General features: G+C 39.3%; 1 protein-coding gene and 1 long non-coding RNA gene across 4 annotated transcripts in view; one reads left to right on the plus strand and one right to left on the minus strand.

The window, feature by feature from the left end:
• The window catches only part of LOC137974021 (protein patched homolog 1-like), a 71029-nt gene that overhangs the window by 5345 nt on the left and 41654 nt on the right, over positions 1 to 24030 (minus strand). For all 3 annotated transcript variants that reach the window (XM_068820946.1, XM_068820944.1, XM_068820945.1), the window contains 21 exons: positions 22718 to 22812; positions 21435 to 21537; positions 20640 to 20732; positions 18911 to 19032; positions 17762 to 17909; positions 16943 to 17080; positions 15053 to 15211; positions 14599 to 14685; positions 14355 to 14480; positions 14117 to 14235; positions 12612 to 13581; positions 12035 to 12271; positions 11148 to 11223; positions 10532 to 10674; positions 10013 to 10123; positions 9851 to 9923; positions 6021 to 6112; positions 5159 to 5350; positions 4710 to 4847; positions 1186 to 1328; positions 647 to 746 (listed from right to left, as the gene is read on the minus strand). In XM_068820946.1, the coding sequence (XP_068677047.1) occupies positions 647 to 746; positions 1186 to 1328; positions 4710 to 4847; positions 5159 to 5350; positions 6021 to 6112; positions 9851 to 9923; positions 10013 to 10123; positions 10532 to 10674; positions 11148 to 11223; positions 12035 to 12271; positions 12612 to 13581; positions 14117 to 14235; positions 14355 to 14480; positions 14599 to 14685; positions 15053 to 15211; positions 16943 to 17080; positions 17762 to 17909; positions 18911 to 19032; positions 20640 to 20732; positions 21435 to 21537; positions 22718 to 22812 (3465 nt within the window). The remainder of the gene's footprint in view (positions 1 to 646; positions 747 to 1185; positions 1329 to 4709; positions 4848 to 5158; positions 5351 to 6020; positions 6113 to 9850; positions 9924 to 10012; positions 10124 to 10531; positions 10675 to 11147; positions 11224 to 12034; positions 12272 to 12611; positions 13582 to 14116; positions 14236 to 14354; positions 14481 to 14598; positions 14686 to 15052; positions 15212 to 16942; positions 17081 to 17761; positions 17910 to 18910; positions 19033 to 20639; positions 20733 to 21434; positions 21538 to 22717; positions 22813 to 24030) is intronic.
• LOC137974022 (uncharacterized) lies at positions 1226 to 4265 on the plus strand. Its single transcript, XR_011117368.1, has 2 exons — positions 1226 to 1363; positions 2943 to 4265. It is a non-coding gene; the product is annotated as an uncharacterized lncRNA (long non-coding RNA).

A 24030-nucleotide genomic window follows, 5' to 3' on the forward strand; every position in this document is an offset into this window, starting at 1 on the left:
GCTTCTGTTTATTCTTAATCGAGGAGCAGCATTTGAGGGAAACTTTTGCGACGTTAATTGTCTGTATTCCGAGTCAACAGTAATGAAGTGTTGGGAAGAGGAGCAGGGGGACACTTCGTGACGCCATAGGCGGCCAAAGCTCGCGTTACGCGCGACACGTGACTGTCCACAAAAAAAACTTGCTGACGTGACACGTAGAAAGTCACATCTCGCGCGTAACGCGAGCTTGGGCCGCCTCTGGTGACGCTTATTGAAATGCGCGTGCATTTAGTTATTTACATTTCTCGACAAATCTAAAGTCTTTCCAAAGGTACACTCCCAACCGACGAAAACGCACAAATTCTTTAAAAACTAACCCCTTCATTTTTCTGTCCAAGGAAGCACTGCCATAATGCTGAGACTGAAGACCAGCCCCTCCCTCCATAACACGAGTCAACCTTTATTCAGAACTTATTTTTCGTTCTCATAATTGTCACTTTTGAACAAGAGGAGCAACAACTAATTTTGAGGTAAAAATTTCATTTAAAACAGTATTAACAAGGAGATGTTTAGAGCGGACAAGCTTCGAATTACTAATTCAAAACGTGAGTTTGGTCTGATTGGTCTGTTACAAACAAGAAATTGATGAATTTCGGTGATAACCTACCTCAGGTCCTGGTCCCACTAGAGACAATAATACCGGCAAAAACACCAAACCGTTTAATGTTCCAATTACAATCAGCGCAGCCAACAAATGAAAGAAATATCTAAAGAACAAAGCAAACGAGGTGATACAAATCAGACGTGACTTTAATTATAAATTCTTTTGCTTCTCCGCCTTCTAACAAACTATTTGTAAAACTGTTTAACAGCCATCCATTTGACACCGATCGTTAAAACAAAAAAAAGACAAAAAAATCCTTAAAGGCAATGTTAACATTCGAAGTGGCCCGAATGAATTTCTTCAACTTAATTTCCGCAAATCTAAGGAGATTTTTACGATGACGAATCTTTTTCACGACCAAAGAAAATAAGAAACGTCTTATTGAAAAACATACGTGCATCTCTTTCTTTGCAAAGAATGATGGTATAGGAGGCCTGGTTACCAGGATTTTTTCCACCATGTGTCAAGACTCAAAACAAGTTTCACAAAACTATTATCTTAAGCAGCTATAATAATTTTATCTTCTTGCCTAAATGAACTACCTGACAATGAAATCAAATTCTGATCCCGCCAGCATGATAACACCAAGTAAAGTGGAAACTGCGCCATCAACAACAGGCGAGAAGACGTGCTCTACTGCTTTTTGCATTCGTTGATTTCTGTCTCCTACGCTTGTCAAAAATTGCTGGGGAGAATAAGCAAAAAAAAACAACAACCAAGGTAAGCTTACTCAATGAACAAATGTGTCACAGACAGAGTAATGCCACAAATGTATTTTATTCAAGGTTACATAGGAAAAAAAGCAAAATTGGAGTTGGCTAAGATAACTTTGTTTATTAGTCATTGAGGATCGGAGAATTTTCTGGATACTATTTATTGCGAAATTCTCCGGATAAATTTTTCTCTTAATGGAAATTATAGTCGCAAGCAAATTATAGCCGCTTTACTTTTCAGACGATTCTCCTATTACGTAAGGGTTATTTTGAGGCAACGAGGGGACTGGCAGGTCTAATTTGCAGGTCGCAGGTTGCAGGCCATTGTTTCACCAATACAGAAAGTATCCTAAACATTCTTAAAAGCTAACCTTAGGCCTAATAATTTAGGCCTAAACAAAAGTTTTTAGGCCTAAGGTTAGCTTTTATGAATGTTTAGGATACTTTCTGTATTGGTGAAAAAATGACCTGCGACCTGCAGATTAGACCCGCCGCGAGGGGATATGTGATTTAGGTGCCCTCGGTGAATAAATCACGTATCCACGAGGTGCCTCAACCGGCTTATTTTTCACATGGGCGAGGTACACTGTATCACATGGGCAAGGTATCAACCATGACATGTTTTTGTTCGTTGTTTTGATACACGTACACTGACAATAGAACAATGGCTGCGAAAAACGCAGTGGGGTTTATCCATTGTAAAACAGCATAATAGAGTAAGACATGTCATTTTTTTTGCTTTTGGTTTACCGACCAAAACAACCATTTTTATGCGTACTAAACAAGCTTTACAATACATTAAAGATTAGGAAAATAGCTCTGGGATTTGGACATTGTTGAATAGAACTGACAGCTTAACAGCTCAGGGATGTAGATAGAAGCCAGCAGCTGGAAAAAATCGCCGGCTATTCCGAATAAATTTCCGGGTGATCAAGTAATTTGAGATTTTGGGATTCGTCGTCTATTTTATAATTTGTGAAAAAAGAAATGTACTACACACCCAAACTGTACCTACTGACAGAGACTGGCTGTATAAATGTCCAAAAGGTTGATTCATTACAACAGTAGGTAAGAGGTGATCCAAGATCTTGTGTGTTTGGTAAAAAGCTTATTTGCCAGCAGTATTTCTACTTCGTGTATGTGAAATCATGTAAACCCGCAGTTCACACATTTCAAATGTGTCGTATAAGCTGAAATGTCAGCGAGAAAAAGGAGGAAAAGAGATTCTCAGGTACTTGGTAGAAAGAAATTCTTCATCTCTGCCGAAGATATTTCATCAAACTCTGGCGGACCGAGTGAAAATTCAAAGCTATTACTACGACAGAATCACCACGAGACACTGAGAGCATGTGTTCAAACAAAGTGACATTTTTTCATCACAAAGGCAACAAGAAATTGTATGAAAATATCACGAATGGCCTTGAATTTGCCTCCCAAAATCAAGGAAAAGCATTTGAGTCTAACTTTCAAAAATTTTCAGGGAGGCATGCCCTCTGACCCCAACTGGGCATTCTGCCTGTCAAGTGCACATTACCGTCTTTGCAAAATTTTAGCTACATCCCTGCAACTACTTCATTTTTTTACAGATGGCAGACGTGAGTGACTCTGAAGAAGAACTTTTCCTCACACAAAGTAGCTTTAATGGCTCGACAAATCGGGGCAATGAGTAGGAGAAATTTGTATCAATTGGCAAGAGGCCAGTTTAACATCGAGGAGGCGACAGAAGGGGTTGATCAGCTTTGACCACTCGGACAAGCATCAAGAAGTCTCAATTGGCAGCATTGAAAAAGAGACTGAAGCAAACAAGACGAAAGCGTCGAAGAGAGGATATCATACACGTAGTCATGGATGACAAAGACCTGCTGCCCAGGAACAGTGAGAGAATCCCAAAGAACACTAAAAAGGTAGACCTCTGGTGTTTGAATGTCTGGAATCAGTGGGCAGCCAAACGAAAGTCATTTTGTTTGTCAGTGCATGAAATGGAAGGCATGTGGGTGTGTGTGAGGGGAATATTACTGTAATAATTATTCACCTAGGGGATTATCAACTTTAATAAGGGGGTTATTAAAATATCAGCCCCGCACTCTCCTGTTACAATAAAAGCCGCCCCCAGCTTTTCGGACAGCTGTTAATTAGCAAGGTTTATTCAATATAATCAGCCTTGAAGAACGAAGGAAGACCAGCCATGTGAAAAGTTAATTCACAATATCGTCCTGCTAGTTCAGCTCGATATCAATCTTTTAAAATTTACTTTCTGATGCAAATAAAACTGCAGAGGTACAATGTGATTTAAATGAGAAAAGCAGAGGTTTGTGTCATAGCAAAGTCAACAGCAAGATCACGTATGTCAGTACCAAGGAGCTGCTGGAAAGGGTCAAGTTTTTCGTGTCTAGGACGGTAAATTCAATCAACTTCTACAGACACCAATAACAATAGAGAAATGTACATGTACGACTTCTGGTGGATGAACGAAAGAAGCTAATGAAAGATCTTTTGTTTTCATCCACCAACATGGTGGCGATGATGTCACATGAAAGCCTCTGATACTGACTCAAGCCATATGAATATGGGACGAAAAAAGGACAATCACAGCAGACAGAAGACAGAAGACAGAAAAGAGACAGAACAGAAAAATGGAAAATCTTATATGCCATGACACAAAAGAGAATAGGTAGCAAGAAACAACTGACAGAAACGTCCATGATGTCAGCCATTGTCAAAAGCCAGTGACACCATTAAATTTTGTTGCTGACCACAGTCTTCTTGGCTGCCAAAACAAAGGATAAGGTTCTTTTGGTCCTGCGATTGTCACATTAATTTGAATAATGGAAAGAACACTTGTATTAAGCTGATATCTTCCCTACAAATGCTGCTATTGAAAAAAACTAATGTATTTGTTAAATCCTCAATGTGATTGCACTTCCTCACTTTGCTATCACAAAATTGTTACTTTTTCTGCCACCTTTTTGGGTAAAAAAATGGTCACCTGTCCTTGTCTCAAGATGATACAATGAGCCCCCACAATTCCCCAGAAAGGGCAAGTTATGCTATTGGAAAGACTGAAAACTGTTCAGAGCAGATGTGAAGATGTACAGTGTATAGTCACTGATACTGTAGCATGATCATATAAAAATCAATCCAGCAGCTTTCACTCCTGTTGTTGGTTAATTGTATGAGCTATATTTGTGGTTCAAATTTTTTTCCTGGCTCAAATTTGATTTGTCCTTTGGTCAAGATTATGATAATGAAAATTAGACCATAAGAAAATCAAAATTTAACTGGTTTGAAAAATGTTAAACCCAGGAAAAATTTGAACCTCAACATACAGTGTGTTCACTGCCAATATGACTTACCATACACATGTGAACAGTGAACTCAACACCGACTCCAACAGAAAGAATCAGCGTGACGGCAGGTACAGCACTAAGTTTAATGTTGGTCAACCCCATGAAGCCATACAACTCCACAGTGATCATAATCAGCACTATCACCTTTTAAAACAATAATAACAATATTAATAATAGCTATGATGACAATGACTATGATGTTGATAATGATGATAATAACAATAATAATAATAATAATGATGATTTGAAAAACAGGGCGACACTTTTAAGCTTAGGAGACATGTTTCGATTTTAGTAACTCATCTTTAATTCACAATGTTGAATCATGTCTTAAAAGTGTTGTCCTATTTTTTTTCAAATAGTACCTTGAAACTAATCCATAATAACAATGATAATAGCAATAAATACACCTTGTTGAAATAAAAAGGTGTCAATGAAAATGATTTTACACTTACTATGAACACTGATGCCCAGACATTGCATAATATAAGTGCCATGACCACAAAACTTGCAGCCAGGACAATTGCAAGAGCAACCAAAAGGTGCTCTCCCAGCCAAATGTACTGCTCCCAGAAAGTAAAAGGCATTCCAGTCGGGTAGTTGGGCAAACCCAGTTTGGAATATTCCTCTGATATGGCACGGACACTCTGCAAAGAACAAAGCAAGGACGAGTGATGTGACTCTTTATTTACAATACTTCATTATTTGCAGGTTGACTTAATTGGTATTAACTTTACTCTTGCAAATGTTGCATATGATATCATTGTTTTTTCTCCATAATCATCTTGGCAATTTAACTTATTAAATAAAAACACCTGGCCCCTGCAATTCAAAAGAACCTTGGATAGACAAAACTTAATCCAATACCGTAACTCAGTGACTCAACCAGTGTCAATTTTGGTTTGACAAGTTTTTCTAGTACATGTAAAAGGCTGTTATCTTCATTTAGAATTTTACTTCTCCACATAAAGCCCCACAAGCCTCCAGCTTCCAATATCACATTGTATACATTTAACACACTTTGCTTTCCTTTACTTTGAAACAGAAAGGATCTGAATTTGGGGAGATCTGAACGTTTTTATAATGCTTTCACTTCACCAGGGCATCATTCAATAGTAATCCACACTCTATAATCCCTTTAATTAGCAGACGCACATCAGTAAAGAATAAGGCAATTTGCTTTCTGCACAGTGGTCTATAATCTGTGTACATGAGAGCACTAGCGTTGCAAAGATTTTCCAAAGTTTCTGGAGGCAATTTTATTTTCTTCAATTGCCACTTTGCCACATGTGACAATTCCTTGATTTTTTTCTATACCTTTATTGCATCGATGAAATCCTTCGTCTCCCGTAAGTTGATCACATAGAACGGAATGTAAGAGAAGTTTATAGGTGGGGATGGTGGCTCAACTGTTGATAAATGGAATTAAAATAACTCTGAGCTGTGAGTTTTACGATGAATAACCCTCATGTTACTTAATTCTGGAATGTGTGAACACAGGAACATTCAGGGGAGCAGGGGTGGTGCAGTGGTGAGAGCACTCGCCTTCCACCAACTCTGCTCCAAGAGGTTTTTCCCTGGGTACTCTGGTTTTCTCCTATCCTCAAAAACCAACATATACAATACAATATTGTGTTGTATTGTATTGTATTGCATTGTATAGAGCACTTGTGCTTGCTAAAATAATAACCTTGAGATTTAAATAAAGTGACTTAAATATTTAGTGATGATGATGATGATTATTATTATAGCAGTACTGTACTTCTAGATACTGAACTTACTAAGGAACATAGGGCGTATTAATGTAACCTATGCTCCTTCAGGGATTATAACTTTATAATAATTATGCTAAGTGCAAAATAGTAGAAACCTAATAACATTATATGCCTGTAAAAAACTAATTTAAAAACAACGACCTAACATTTGCTTGAAAGACTGGCATTTGGTTAAAGTCAATTAGGCAGCAACCTTAAATGTCCGAGGGATGTGGAGCGTACTTGAAATGACCGATTTCTGCATTAGCCTTAAGATTTCTCTGCACCTAGAACCTAGGAGCACCCTGAGGGATCTTTACATGTCCACACTCCAGCCTCCCAGCATATCTATGATCACATTGTATTGGTTGATCTTATAACCCTTGTACTGTGCTTTCAGCTCCCATCGAAGCGGTTCATACTTGAGTGTTTTCTCTTCACCTTTCTTGCCACGATTCTCGACCCACAGACAGCTTATCTCGATGGTACCGGTACTCACTATCTTTTCCCGATGGTTAACTATCCTCGCATCCACCCAGTTTGTCCTCACCTCATTATGCTCTGTGAAGATGGGAAAAACCCAAAACGCTTGCACATCTTGCGATTCATACAATGGCTTGGGTTATATCTTGGAGTACCACGGGGAGACCTCATCAACCAGCTTAAGGTCTCGTAAAAGCTCAAAGTACCACACCTTTAAGGCCGCATTATGCCTCTCAAGGTATTTACTTCGGACTAGCGTTGAACATCCCAAGATCACGTGTGCCATACTCTCTGTTCCTTTCCCACACAACCTACAGGTGGTGTCATTTGCAGGGGTGGTACCGATCTTATGATAGGAGTATACCTTTGTTGGTAGCATCTGCTCATACAGCTCCATCATACCCGCGATCGTATGAGTAGGCGCGCATTGCCATGGCGCCATCCATGAGAAACATTTTTGTCTACTCAAGTCTTCATCATCCCATCTGGAAGTTAAAAGCTTTCCTTGGCACCTCTCTCCTCTGGTTTTTTCGGTGTACGGACCTCTAACTCTCTGCTTTAGCTTATCCTTGATCTTCTCCTTCAGCACTTCTTTGCCTTCCTCACCATACAACTTCAGGTTGGGGTACGACAGATTAAAAGAGACACCCAGCTCTTCAGCAAATTTCCCTGCCTCTTTCATGAGTGACCTGTGCCCTTTAACAGCAGCTTGTTCTTCAAAAGCGCGAACTGGGCCCATGGTAGGATCTTCATTTCCGTATAACTTAACAGCTGACTTGATTTTAGTCTGCTTGTATTCAGCCTTCACTGACTTAACACCACGCACCCCCAGGTGTCTAGGGAGATACAGGAGTGCAGTTGACCGAAGTGGGTGCTTCCCACCATTCTCGAAGATGATTTTACAAGATTCCCTGTTGATGTTACGAATGTCAGTTACGCACCATTGCTGTGACCACATGAGATATGACCACCGGCAATGCAAGCTGGTTGGTAGCTGTGACTTTGTTCTTATCCAAGAGGGGACTAGACCAAATGACTGATAACCTCAGGCTCTGTAGGTAAGCACGAGCTGCAATGTCTAGAGTTAGTTTCTCCTCCTGTAGTAGGTGCTCTGGTGTGCCCTGGAAGTGATACTGCGCATCTTCTTTCAAACAGTTGATGGTAGCCTGACCATCAGTGAACCATTAGAGGTCTCACACACTACTCCGCACCGTGCGTGCAAGACATTGCACTTTTTTGGGTTCCACTGAAGTTCAAGGTTTTCCATCGCTGTTTTCGCCATCTTCAGCACCCTGTCCAGCTTTCCTTCAGATGCCCCGCCCACCTTAAGATCACCAACGTAGAGGAGAATGGTGACCTTGGATGCAATAGGCTTTGAAAGCCTATACCCTTCAGCGAAGCTTAACTTCCACACAACAGGGTTGATACATAGAGTAAACAGGCGTGGACACAGCCCATCCCCTTGTGGGAGGCCTCTGTTGAAACGTATGGATGATGACAGTTCATTTCCCTTCACGGTGTGTGCCGCAATCTTTGTGTTCCAGCTATCGCATAGCTTGCTGACAACCTCGCAAATTCATTTTGGAAACTTGTGGAGCCACATGATCTTCAACCAGTCGTGGTCAAGACAGTCATATGCCTTGCACACATCTATCCATGCAACACTGAGGTTGCGCTGGTTGCGATGACAGTCCAAAGTAACCATACGATCTATCATAAGATTATCAGTCATGCCACTACACTTTGCTTTCGCTCCTCTCTGGCTCTTTTCCATTAGCTCATACTTGTCCACATGTTCATGCATAGGGCCCAAGATGCATGAGGTGAACCACTTGTATGATGTGTTGAGGCAAGTGATAGGACACTGATTTTCACTTGTAAAATCGCCTGGCTTCAGTAACAGACTGGTCCTTCCCTCTGTAAACCATTCAGGGTACATCATTGAGGTATCTGCAGCCGCTTTAAATGCAGATACCATGCCTTCGTGTAGTGATCAATGCGCGTTTCCACCAGTTGTTTACTACCCTATCCGGACCTGCTGCGCTCTTCTTCTCCTTCTTCTCCTTCTCCTTTTCCTTCTTCTTCTTCTTCTTCTTACATCCCATTGACTGAATGCAAAAATGGCCGCCAACAAATTATTCTTTTGTCTTTGTGTTATGTAGCCTAACTAGCCTTGTTTTACAGCCCAAATTGTTTCAATTTTACGCGTGTGAACAAGGCTAGTTAGGCTTATTAACACAAAGACAAAAGAATAATTTGTTGGTGGCCATTTTTGCATTTGGTCAATAACACCTCAGAATTTTCATAAAATAATCACAACACTCAATTTGCATGTGGTTCATGCTGTTTGTGTGTAGGCTACACGGTATCTTCACAAGTAAACTTGATTTAAATAGACATTACGGTTGTATCTTGCCACTTTTGCTTGTCTTTTAACAGCTTTTAGAAAGCACCACTGATGAAATCAGCCATTAAAAGACCAGGGCCCGGTTCCTCGAAAGCCGATTAACTTAATCCAGGATTAGCGTAAACTTTTGTTTCGCGTTTTCAACTTTTTGGTGAAAGTTTCTTTTGCTTATTTTTGTTTTTTAAGATTGACGTCTTCTCATGTAAAGTTCTGCCAAAAATCTGCGTTGAACAGCATTTGGGAGTAGAGAAATAAACTGCTTGGTTAATTTTTCATCTTAGATTAGCGTTAATCGGCTTTCGAGGAACTGGGCCCAGCAAAATAGAAAGAAGTGAAATTTATGTTGGCCAAATGTTCCACAACAAAGATTCATCATAATCTCTTTCTTTAGGCAAGCTGCAATTCTTGGTAGGTACCACTGAATGATTCATTTCTGCCGTTGTACTACTGTGTTCAAACTGAAAAAGTACATTATTATGTATAAACGTCTGCAGATTTCTCACCTCTCATGGCATTGTAGTCTTGAGAGCTTCTTTTGTTGGCCCAGGATACCTCTGGTTCAGGTCTTATGTTTGCCTATACCACAAAAGAAAGGAATAAAAATTGTCCATTAGTGAAGATACTATAGAAGCACACTCTGGAAAAGGACTGTTATTGTGGCAAACCTTTGACATAGTGTAGCCCATGTCATCCACATTGTACCAGACCATAAGGTACTTGTAGAAAGTCTCTGGACGAATAATCCCTTTTTTGCTTACCAGTCTAACATCACGAACCTGTTGATGCAATAATTCACAGCCCATTCATTACACAGTCTTAGTTTAGCAAAGTTAACCACTATAAGTTTGCATGAAGCAATCTCATCTGGTTTTCATTCACTACACCTTCTATCAATTCCACTGTTCTGACTGTCGCTTCTCAGCTAATTGCCAAGCCACAGAGAAAGCCTCGTATAATACATCACCGACCAACAAAGGTACAGTAAGACAGTTATTTCTGACAATTCCCATTTGTACAAGAACAAATTCTACAATCTCATTTTACTCCAAAACAAGTTGCAAAAAAATGATTTTCTGCACATTTTGTCATGTCCTTTTCTCACCAAAGAAACTTAACTAAAAAGGCTCAAAACAAAATCTTAAAGTACTTTGCTTTGTAAACTACATACATATGGATATACATACAATGGATCTGTTGATGGTCTCTTTTTCTCCAGTTTGTGCTAACAGTTTATACCCAATCACACCATCGTCAGATGCATTCTGCAACCATCCGTTGTAAGTTATTCTTCCTGCTTCCCAGTCTTTGTCAAAAGCTTCTTGCAGACCTGAAAACAAAGGCATAAATTCAACTTAAGACTTACATTGTTTGATGCTGGACTTTTTAAATCTCAAAGATGGCAAGAATTTAACATGAAATTCTAACAACCTTTAAATAAGTGGGGTTTTTTTAAGAGTAAAGTAAAATTTGAAATTGGTTTAACACAATGCCAACTCACAGAAAAAGACAAAAAGATAAAGAGCAGACGAAGGGTTTAAGCTTAAGAGGTCAATGATTTAAGGGTTGTACACATTACTTTTGCATTTTTTTTTTTCATATTTAAATCACTTAACTCTACCACAGATCAATATACAGCAAGGTCTGGTTACATTAATCACTCACTGAAAAACTATGTCCCCATTAATTTTATAAGTTAAATCTTCAAACAAAGCCAAAAGGTAAAAAAGTAACATTTCATAATAATTATTCTTTTGTGTGTTGTCTGGAGTTGAGCAGGACTCCTAAAGGCATTTGACCTACCTTTTAGCCAATCTCTAAAATACATCAACCAGAATTTTGGCAGCTCCTCCTCTGGAGTTTTGATGATGTTTGGAATCTGCAGGAAAAAAAATAACTTACTGCTGACATCTTCAGGTCAACGTGAATTGATTTATTATCACAGAGGAATACTTTGTGTAAGAGATATAGGGAGGAACATCATGTCAGAAGCAGCAAATATGCAAACAAAAGACATCTCAGTTCTTAATAATTACATGTACATGTATGGTCAGGGGCGTAGCCAGGATTTTTCAAGGGGGGGGGGGGGGTCACACTGTGTCAAACAGATGGTACTCACCAGATTGTCGCGTTTTGCCACCTGAATATTGTAGGTTGTTTGCTTAAAAATAGGCTTACAAAGGGGGGAGTGGGGTCACAGGCACCCCAGGATCCACCCCTGGCTACGCCCTTGATGGTCATGTATTACATTCAGTAGAAAGCCGCTAAAACCAATGAGTCTAAATCATGGTGCATCACAAACACAATTTGGGAGCTTCAGATGCAACAATGTCAAGAGAATGTTACCAGAGAATGACTCTCATAAATGAAATTAATGGCTCTGTACCTGTCTAGCATTTCAGGACACTTTTTAGCACCCCTTGCTGATGAGCAACCACATGGAATTACCACACTTTAAAATTGGAGGGCATAAAACTTTGCCTTCTCTACCAAAACTTCAAAGCAATTCAATTAGTATGATTGCAAATCAAAAGTATCATGTGGTCAAATGATGTTGACACACTTTCATTGATCACCAAACTGGTTCATCTTGTTTATGCTAACTCTAATGGTAAATAGTTCAGGATAATATGCTTTAACTCATACAACCTGGTGGGGAAATGAATTTAAAGTTGAATAATTTGTGTTACCTTCTTAAAAGCATTGTGAAACTTGTAAAGTAAGTCTTGGCCATTTGCATAATCATATCCTTCCATGGTCACACCAGCAATCTCGTAAAATGAGAAATACTTGAACTGGGCTTCAACAAACTTGTGCTCTGGGCTTTTCCTTGGGACCACATCTGTTAGATCCAAGCCTTCTTCCACTTTCATGCAACCATACAACCCAGCAGCAAAAAGACAGGCAAACATAAACAAAACAGTAATCTGATACAGAAAGGAAGAGAAGAAATTCTTTTCATTTAATTGTTCCTTTAACAATTGTATCACTACTTGAAATTTGCGTGCCTGAGACATTCAGGAGATCCGATTATTGGCAACCAGATCTTACAGTAATGAAGGAGGCTGCTCCCATGGGTGGAAATTCTGGAAATGCAGCCATGAGCCCCTAGGCAGCATGAAAGAAAAAGGTACCTGTCACACGACAATAAAACAATAAGCCTCTTAACCCTTTCTCCTGTGAACCTGCTTTCGTTAATGAGTGAAATTGTCTGGCAGAAGACAAAATTTCTTGTTGTCTTTATTGTGTTTACTAACTGTAACATACCTTCACAGGCATTTGTTGTAGCCATGGCCCATAGTGATCTCTAGCAATGTAGTACAAGGAACACTTGCTCATCTTCTCTGTCACTTTTCTCCACCCACTTCTGGCATTTTGTGCCAAAGGCTCCTGGATACTTTGCGAGGTTGAAGATCTGGATTCTAACCCTGGTGAAAACCTCGACTGCGAAGTCAGTGTTCTGAAAGACTCATGTGTAGAGGAACACTCTGCCATTGCCATGGCTGTTTCTCCATTTGATGCAGCATTTGCAGACAACTGAAACTGAACATTTCTGGGCACACCTTGCGACTTGCTGTCTTTTCTGCTGCTAAAGAGGACCGAGTTTTCATTGATTACACCATCCCTGGAGTAACTCTTGCTTGGATATTTTGCGTTCTCATTGACAACACAGTCTTGTGAATGACTGTTACCAGCATACCTCTTGACTCTTTGCTCAAATGCCCCTTCTGAGAAAGCACAGTCATTACTATTGTTTGATTCTGGATGAATCTTCATCATCCTGTTAAAGCCTTGGCACAAGGGTCTGACAGCTGTTTCTCTGCCGCCTTTCTGGTCTGTAGCCAGCTGAACTTGCACAACATTTGCCATAGCCTCAGCTTTAGCTCTAGAGTGGCAAGTGCCTTTATGAATATTCCCTAAGGCAGTCAGCTCAAACTCTTCTGGTTCTGATACCTGATAGGGTTTTCTCCCCTGTCCTCTCTTATGCTGACACTGTATTGTTGGTTGACTGTCCACTTCTGCTAAGGCCGAGGCTTGGACAGTCACAACACTTGGTAAATGTATCGTCTGGGAAGCAGTTGCTTGCACGCTGCCAGGAAGAATAACAGTCCCACTAAGACCCTGCAAAATGGCAGAGTTATCCAACGTAGAATTGCGAGAGTTGTGATAGCAATGATGCATGAAACTGCTATCTCCTGAGGTGCTTGGTGGGGTGGAAATTGTCCGAGGCACCGTTCTGTAGTAGGAAATAATACACACATCAATCTAACTTGTGTCTATTCTAAGCAACGCATTACAGGCTCACCTATACAAACGGATTACTATTCTAACGGCGTTTGGATAGTCATAGCCAACTGATGGCCTTCAAAATAAGTCATTTGAAGCAAACCAAAAAGAAACAAACCAATTAAAGAAATGCCTGGGGGAAAGCCATGGTGACCGCCCAAGCAAAGCAAAAATACCCCAGCTGCAGCTTCTTCAAGGCACAGTATCCCTGAAACTTAGAAAAAGACTAACTGGACCTGATAGTTAGCCAAAAAAGACAGGAAAGCCAAGGAACAAGAAGGACCAAAAGAGAAGTGCAAAAAAGGAATGACCTGTGAAGACTGCCAGAAAACCAAGCTATGGAGCAAAGTTCAAATGCCTAGCTAACTTCAGAGGTGGACATTGAAAAAAACCACTGACATCACTGGCTCAAGATTATTGTACATTGCTTTGCTATCACATTTTTAGCAACATAATAAGTAGAAACAGAAGCTTATCATGGATACCTTTCCTTACAACAGAACAAGTCATATCTGCCAGCCTTCCTTCTGCACTTATCAATAGCTATCATTGCCGGGAAAATGATGATGACAGCATAAAAGTTGAATGCCACCACAATACCAGCCTACAAGAAAATATGAATAGTGTTTAGTAAGGAATGTCAAACTAGCAGACTAACACTGATTTTATGCAAACATTTCATTTAGAGATAGGGTTTCTTCCCTGTCTGAACTTACACTGTACCTGAAATGAAAAAGACCTTAAAGCTGGAATAGGTATCAGTGCTGCCATGAAAAATGCAAACATGTTGTTGAAGGACGTTAGAAAAACACTGACTCCAGTGCTAGCAAGGCAATATGCCACAGGCTCCTAAAAATAAAAATAAAAATTCAGTCAATTATAGTTTAGGGTTCATGCATCACTATTTCAAAAGTGCCACAAAGACACAGACAAATAAAACAATACTGCCCACAACCCTATAACTCACTCTGGTTTTGTCTTTCGCAGTAGAATAAGTGTGTGCAAGCAGGAACATGTCATCAACGCCCAAACCAAGTGCAAGAAATGGCAAAATCTGTATTTAAAAAAAGCAGCACAGAGCCAATTAAAATTTGATCGATAAAGGAACATGATTGTGCTTTCCAAAGGAATGTTTTGCCTACAGTGGGACAATATTGTGTGGTTATGTGGAACTTTTTAGTAGCTGTAATGTGATTTTGGTAGTAACAATGCCTGCTGCTCAATATAATTATTTTCAATTGGTAACATGAAGGTTTTGTCTACCATTTAGTTTTTTACTCTGGCATCTTCTAAATATACTACATAGTCTACAAAAGACAGGATAGTTAAATATTTATGCAAAAACGCAATTGCTCCTGTTATGCACACTTCTCCTGATATCACAGCAGTGGTTAAAGTTGATCAATAATTTACAGGCTTACTTGGGTTGATGCTGCATTGAACTTTATCCCAATGAATGAACAAAACCCAAGACCAGAAGAAACAGCTACAGTGACAAGAAGAACTCCAGCGAATCCCAATGCAGCGTTGGACTCAACAGGATCACTCCAGTGTTTGAGAGTCAAGCAAGCATAAACCAGCTAATGATGATAAAATCAATCAAATAATTAGCCAGTGTCAAAAATACCATAATACTCTTTGTTTCTCCCTCCAGAATCCTGCATAAGCATTGTTTTATTTTCTCTTGGGACTTGCAATGGTCCCAAGCTTAAGAGAAACTGGAAACAATGCTTCTGCAAAATTTTGAATGGACTAAGAAAGAGTATTATGGTATTTTTTATACTGGCTCATATGTTAATAGGCTAATAGGTTAATCCCTGGCCTTACATTAGTCCTAAAGTGTTGGTCTGGCTCCTGTGATACAGACATCATGGGTAAATGGGTAAATATTGAGATATTGCATTTGTTACCACTCACTAAATGCTTTGAAATCACATGTTAAAAAAGAGGAAATGGTAATAATAATAATAATTATCATCATCATCATCATCATCATCATCATAACAGTCAACTGCAGTTAGGATCGTGGCACAAATTGAGGACACTGTACACGAATCAAATCAGATAAACTCAACTTAACTAATATCAAATTGTACGTTCTTTTTTTAAGAGAGGTGAAAACCAAAGTATCTGAAGAAGAACCTCCAGGAGCAGAGTAGAGAACCAACAAACTCAACCCATATATGACACAGAGCATAGAACCTGGGGCACAATGGTGGGAGGTTATTGCTGTCACCACTGTGTCATCCCTGCTCCCTGCAATGTGTGATGTCAGCAGTTTTAAAGAGGTTAAAAGTAATTTCACTGAGTTAACGGCTAGCTAGCGTTGGTGTTTAGGGGTGTACGGCATGGTCTGCTGGCAGGCCGTTAGCATTCTGGCATTGCCCAGTGTTGGCATTGCTGTTTTAAGCGTGATTGCAGGGCATTCTAGCGATCACAGAGTCAGTGAAAGTCCAACCCGGCCAACGCGTATGTCACTGCATGTGCTTGTAGTTTTGCTCTGCTCAGTGCACGGGGCATTTTCACGTAGCTTGCTTTTCTAGTGTTGGTTCGAGTATTTATGTGCGTTTTAATTGTCCAATAGTGTGCTTCTAGCAGTTTACCGTTATTTCATCATCTTCTGAATTTGTCTTTTTGGACTACTTTCGGCTGTTTTGGTGCATGTTGGCGTTCAAGTTCTCGGTAAAACGTTTTGCGCTGGCTTATTTCCTCAGTGTGTCACAACCACGGAACAACTGGTATCAAACATGGCTCTAAAGTAGCAATTTTCAAAGATGATTCCAAATTATACAAGGTCATTGAGAAGCCTTCTGACAACATCTCATTTCAGCAACACTTGACGTAACTCTCCAACTGGAGTCGCACCTGGGCAATGAACATCAGCATACCAAAGTACAAAACTCTGAACATCTCCCGAAAGATTCTGCCATCAAAGAGAGAATACTACCTAGATGGGTTCCCTCTGACAACAGTTAGTGAAACCAACAACTTGGGCATAACCATTACCGACCACCTCCAGTGGTCTCGGCACATAAAGCAGATTAATCCTGGATTTGTCACCTCCACATACCACGATGGCATTCCTAAGCCCCTGTTCTTAGTTCAATATGTCACCTTTATTACAGGAATTACGTCTTGGGGCCGGGGAACTCTGATGGCCAAGTATGATGTGGCGAGCGCTAACCGCAGCAGTTACAGCCCCCCCATCCCCCATTCATGAGCACCCAACTCCATATGCTACTTAGGAGTTAATTCATCATGAATGTGTCTGTGGTGTACATGTCATGCCCATTTATTAAATCTTGACTTACCATAAGGGCATATCCAATTGCCACTTTACTGTAACTTGTCTTAGAGAAGTCTTGAAGCAGATCATTAAATGAAGTTGAGGAGAAGGCAAGCACTGTTGAATCTTCTTTTTCTTGTTCCACGGATCTAGAGTTGATTGTCTGTGAAAAATGGACAGTGCATGAGAAGCAGCCATAAAGGATAAAACAGGTTCCAGTATATAAAGAGTGCTAAGTTGGCAATGTAAATTGAAACAAAGGGACACAAAGTCAACTCTCATCAACAGCTCAAAAACAGTGACCAACTTATTACATAAATTGCATTAATTAAGGCAGATGTACAATACTTGTAACAGGAAACTGTTTAAATGAGGCTAAATGAAATTCAACTCGACTGTGATCAGTTGTTGTCAGCCCACTTGCTATATTTTTTGCGCATGCATCAGATTCCTTGTGCTTTATGTTGTGGAGCTCATTTATCCGTGTGGCTGGAAGTAGGGGCCTTTTTGTTTGGAGGCTTTTCCCCTCCCTACCCCAACTGCTGCCCCCCCCCCCCCCCAACTATTTTCCACTGTTTATCAGTGTGACGGGTGCCTATCTTCTTTGCTAACCTAATTTCAAAAAACATGGTAGAAACCAAATGCAACACTTCTTCACTGCCTCTTTAGGTTAAGACACGAAATCCATTGCAAAATGCCAACTACACAGCCCAGTTCATTTCTCTTCCCTCCCTGACCTGTTCCAAGCTGTAACTATCACGGACTGTCACAGGCAAATGCATCACCCGGCTAAATCTACTAAGGTCCTTCCAAATCCAAGAAAGTCAAGTAAACACATTTGCACCTCTGTGAACTTGCGCTTCCATGCTTCTAGGACTTGCGATGCTTCTTCTTCAGTCCACTCCAAATGATTCACTTTTGCTTTTCCAGACCAGTGATGGTGCAGTTGTTGAGTACCTCGCAGAACAATGATGCTTTGGTAGGCCTTGGCGCTGTGGCACAAAGCAAACACAAATGCAAATGTTAAAAAAAGAACATAGAAGCTTAAAATATTGTTGACTGTTGGGATATTAAACTTCATTCTCTCTGCGTTTTCACCAATTCTCCTTAACCCTTTGACCCTTCAGGCGACCAAGGGCGCTCCCTGTCACCCTGTTTTTTCCATTTTGTACATGAAATCAGAAAAAATGACAAACCTTGCCCATTTTCCAAATGACCGCTACCTCTTTTAAATTTTATGATGCAACCAATATTGCAACGAAAATGGAATGTTAAATTTATGCGTTAATTGCCATATTTACCTGTGTAAAAGTTAATCCCGTGTACATGTATAAGTCGACCCCCCATTTTTGATGGCGAGGAACACGAGTGACGATGCTTGCACGCAAACATGAGGTATTGCACCAGGTTACTAAGCACTTGAACGATCATGTTTTATATGAAGAAACAGAAATGGCTTTTAGAGGTTTCCGCCTTTGGAAAACGAAAATTGCCAGTGTCATATTTGTGCTTGTGAGTATCTTGAACATTTAGAGTTGGACAAATCCTTTTTCATTTCAACTGGAATTGCTTACATTAATTTTGAAGTCTTTGTCATTCATTTGAAGTCTTTTGTCCACTGCATTCGTTACGCCCAAGACAACATTATTATGTTGATTTTGAATAAATTATTTAGCTGGAAGTTGGCTCTAAATCTTTGACTTGTGTATAAGTCGAGGGCGATTTTTGGGGCTTCTTTTGAGGCCATAAAAAGTCGACTAACACGGGTAAATATGGTACTAACAAAAGAACATTTTTAAGGGTTTAAGGAAACCAGACAAAACAACAAAACATGTATTTGTGATTCACTGATGCCACGTGCATGATTCAACAGCACACCAAGGCCTGAATCCAGTAACGTTTGCAAACAGTGAGTGGCTTTTTAATGCCTCAAAAAGAACATACTTGTCATTTTGACTCTTAAGATACATGAGGAAAAAATGATGTTGCACACCTTCTTATGATCTTTTCTTGGTTTTTTTTAATACCTCCCACAAGAAGCTCCTCTGGCCAGTCCATAAAGTTTTTTGCAATGCCCTGACAACCGTTGGTCAGCTCAACACCAATATCTGGTTTCTGTGGAAAATGATGCCTCTTTGAATTTAGACACACACAAAAAAGGGACTAACACCTATTGTAAAAATTAGCACCAATCTTTGCTGTATATGATGGGTTAAAGCCCATACAGCTCATAGAGTTCTGACACAAAAATTGTATGTTCATTATGTATCATAGATACAGAAACCAACAATTAATACTGCCATTACACAACACTCAAGGTGTCACAAGATATTAAGGAGGGAACTGAAGTGAAACACATACACTGTACACTGCATTTTTGTTGGCTTGATTTATTAACAAGTGTCATTCAGTCGTTTCAATAAGTACTGACAGCCGACAAAAAGCATTTGGCTCTTCACTCAGAGAAGTTGGCTTTTTTCCCTAAATTGAAACTTGTAATTAAAGACAGATTCTTTCAAACCTAAGATTAAAATTAATCTTGACAATAACAAAGTCAGTTACTCAATAAATTGAAACCAGCCACCAATTTCAATTTTTATTGAAACCCCTTGTCATTACAATTTTTTGAAAGATAGTATTAAAAGAATTGGTTCATGCTTAGCATGTGTATATTGATTTATGGATGCACGCGGGAAGTTTGGAGAGCATGAGAGAAGCATAAGAGTTGCTCAAGGTGCAGCCAAGACCAACTCTAGCTTCTTCAGTGCTCTCCAAACTTCCCAAGTGCATCCATAACTCGATATATGCACAGCTATAAGCATGAACCAATTCTTTTATAACACAGCGACAATAACTTGGGCAATAAAACATCATTGTTTTATTTGAGATTGACTACAAAGTTCTCACAACGCACAGTGAGGGAAAACAAATGATCCTATTGGTTGGTTAAAAACAAGCCTCAAATAAGTTGAGCGACAATTGACCAAGAAAGGTTCATCTTTTTTCCCTAAATATTGAAAACGAAGTAAACAAATGGTTTGGATTGTTGAGAATGATGCTAAGAATGACGCCGAGAATGACATGCTATGTTCACATTGCTAAGCACAGAGCAGTTGCTGAAGTCAGACTCCAGGAAACTTGCAGTTTTTTTTCTCACTGCACCAAGCTAAATTCAGAACAGAAATCTGGTAATTTTGTTTAAAGGTAATGTGCGCTTGATGTTTTTGACCATGCTGTATTTTTTAATGAAATTTGGATTTAATTTTTTCCACGCTTTTCTGAGCATTTTGTTGATTTTGTAATTAATTTGTTTTCAGTAGGATTAACAAATGTAACAAAAAAACTACACTAACAAGAATTTCTACCTTCGAAAGTTGCCATAGGCCAACTTGCGACCTTTTTCGTTCTTGTCAAGTACCTTTCACATACAATTTTGCGCATTTTTTTAGTGTAGAACCAGACTGCTGTACTTCTCTGCCCCAGCTCTGGTTGTCTCGCAACACTCTAAGAAAACTTTGGATGTAAAATGAAACTTAATATCTCATGTTATATACACACAGCCAAAAACACCATAGTCACTTAGTAGGACACACGCTATGTTATAATTAAATTTAACCCCCCATCCTCTCAATGATTTTGACACATGCATTGAAGGATGAAAGTACTATCAACCTTATTTCCCCATACACATCTCAAAACTCTAATAAAGCTGAGCACCTTACCTCCTTCGTTTGGAAGTTTGACGCAGTTGAGGGACATTCAGGGTCATATGGATCCAAACAGGGTTTTTCCATATAACCACTGCTGACTCCAGCCTGAAAAAGAGACCATCATGACAACATTTTTACTCATCAAATGGCCATAAATCTATGAAATGACCATTTGACAGAACAATAAATGTTTTTCTTGCTGCCTGAGCTTGTAAAAGAAACAAGAATTTAAGTTTTCCCACACTGAATGGAGGTCCTGGTATGAGGCAGGCTATCAGTTTTCATGTACGGTCACGTCAGTTTTTGCAAATTTCTTTCTTTTGTTTAACAGATTATAGTAAGGTCATTTTCTTTGTTTTCTCTATGAGCTGGGCGTTTTGCTTCAAATGATATTCCATTTCAGTCAATGTTATTGATGGTTGGTAATAGTGCTAATGCACTGTTCTGTGGCAAACAAATGGCATTCAGTGGGCAAGAATTATTTCAGTTCAGAATCTGTCTTAAAGAGGTTTTGACCTTAGAAGCAGTTTCCTTAATTGCCCTTGACTCTGAATAACGTCACTCCAGGTATCTCACTCAGGCACGAGCATCATTAACACTGATAAAGTACCTGAATGGCATGCTTAAAGATGCCTCTCTAGGCATCATACACAATCCTCCACTAAAATGACACATTTATGAATTCAAAGTTTTCTTGTTACTCAACATCAACTGCTAAAGGAGATAGCCTACTTCCGTCAAAAACGTTTAATTGTTGTTACAGTATGCTTAAAAGTTCAGCCTTCTAAATCCTTGTCACTTACTCACCTCTCTGAAAAGTGCCTCGAGTTTACCAAACACTACTGGACTCATGGTTGATTTGAAAGTATTGATTAATTTCTCTGGATTGAGATCTTTCCACTTGAAGTTTCTGAAGTAACAAGAAATTCAAAATATATATAGGTTAAAAAAAATATATATATTAACCCAATGACTCCTGGGGGTTCCCCGTTGATGCGTAAAATCGTCTGGCGTTAGACACAATAAAATACTAAGTATGGCCGGTTTGGGTATCAAAGGGTTAAACAACATTTTAGAGGAATGGTGCATTAATTTAAGTGCAAGGTTTGTGAACATGATCTTGCACTCGATTAAGAAATGTTGACAGACAGATTTTGGTTTAAGACTGTGAACTTTGAAACTAGAAGGGAAATAACCTTATGGAACACAAAAGAGAGAGATTGTCAATAATAACTGGGGGAAGAGATTCGGCATTCAAGAGAAAACACCCTAGGCTGTCCTCCATTGACGACTAAAATTGTCTGGCATTACACAGTGTAAAATCTATTACCGGTAAATGTCACTCTCAGGGATTAATGGGTTAATGGGGACATAGAGCGGTTTTCAAATGAGTGTCGAAAGTAATTAGCGAATTGCTTTGGTTTTGCATTTACTTCGCTCAGTGATTGGTTGAAAGTTCTCGTGCCATTTTTTCAACCAATCAGAAGTGAAACCAAAACCAATTGTGGCTCGCGCGTGCACATGTTCCCGCGCTTTGTGTCGGCTCCGTGTAATTACTTAGAGTTTTGATTGGTTTACTGGATTGTCTCCGTCCTGTTTGATTGGCCAAAGTAATTACTTTGGTTTTGGTTTTACGACACTCATTTGAAAACCGCTCTAAACTTTGAATGAGTTTAAAGGGCTTTTAAACTGAAAGGATGACAGGGTAAGGACTGCAGCCTTAGTTAGAGCTTAAACCCTCTTTCTTAGATGGACAACAGTAAGCTTGAAGCTGAAGTAATAGACCCTTTGCATAAATGGCGCCCAAATTTGAATAACAATACTTGATACATCCTTAGCCTCACATTCATGAGAAAAATCCTTTGTCTTGAAACATAAACACAAGGCTAAGGATTTATCAAGTATTGTTATTCAAATTTGGGTGCCATTTATGCAAAGGGTCTATACCAAAAAGAATGAAATCCAAACTAGGCCATAAGAAAACAAAATTGATGATCCACTCGCCCGAGAGGTTTCAACAACAGTCGAGTAGATGCTTGCTCAGAAGGCAAGAGGTCTAAGAAAGTGTACTTGTTGGAAGACTACCTTACCCAAGGACCTTGTATCTTGGACCAAGCGGTATAGCACCCTCCCAAAAGCAGTCCAATGGAGTAACTATCAAGCATGGCAAAAGCTGTGGAAAAATCTTTAACCAAGACAATAAAATTAACATGGTAAATGGCGATAACTGGCCAGCTAGGCACTTGTGGTAAAGTATAGCATGTTTCATGTCATGGTGTGTCCTCCAACTTGCATTCAATTTTCAAAAACTCATTAATAATTCACGAGCCTCATAGCCTATCAAAACACCACAAAAAAATGGCACATGCATGAGCTTTATATCCTGATAAAACACTCCTAGTTGCTGTTTTTTTCTTGTACATGTATGCTAATATTCTCCTCTCACAATTTGAACCTTTGCTCTGAGTCCAGAAGGTCATGCTTTTAGTAGAATGTTTTTTAAGCCATTTAAAAAAACTCTTAGCACATGTTTTGTCGGGTCTAAAAACATCAGCTACACCTCCCGTTTTTAAACCCGATAAAACACTGCTGCTAATTTTTTAAACATTATTTAAACCATCCATGCACATATTTAATGTTAATTTACTGTATCATCACCCTTGTTTGCTTGGAATGTATTGATTTTACTATTTCAGTTTATGACTTCTAGTCATGAAAAGTGGACAATTTAAAGCTGTAAATCCACAGCCATGATTAGTCACTTCTTGTAATTTGACGTTCTCTCCTTTTTCAAATGAAGATTGTTGTGTCAAACAATGAAGGCAATATTATTCAAAGCAGAATAGTCATATTTCCCCCAAAGTTTTTGTGCAAACAAAATTAAATTAAATGCGACATACATAGGTAAAAAAAGTAGTTCAAGACATGGGATTAAAAAAAATCAAAACAAATAATAGCAGGGTTCTCAATAAGTTTTGGAGTAGACGGCTTAAATATAAAAGTAGGCGGCGGGAGAAGCGCTTTGTCATTGTTTATAGCAAGTTTATGACCGAAAAGTAGACGGCTCTAAATTTAAAGTAGCCGGTTTTTTAGCCGGCTGCCGTCACTTAATGAGAACCCTGCAATAGCAAAATGAAAACGCAAAAATGTGTAGATCAATCAGCCAGTCATAAAGACTGCACCCACTATGGAGTAAAAAAAGTCAAAACAATTTCTTTTTGTTCCTTGGCAGGATTTGTTAAAGAATTCCCAAATCTCCATAGAGAAGAGCTTAAAACCACAGAGCTACAAAGTAGTGAAGACTGTACAGTGCCATTTGATCTGTCCCATAGGAGCTTATGAGTTCACCTAAAAATTAGTCATTTTTGAGCACCTCTGCAACTTACGAAGTCACACAAAAGTT

Source organism: Montipora foliosa, chromosome 10, assembly GCF_036669935.1.
Source record: "Montipora foliosa isolate CH-2021 chromosome 10, ASM3666993v2, whole genome shotgun sequence".
NCBI classification, from domain to species: Eukaryota; Metazoa; Cnidaria; class Anthozoa; order Scleractinia; family Acroporidae; genus Montipora; species Montipora foliosa.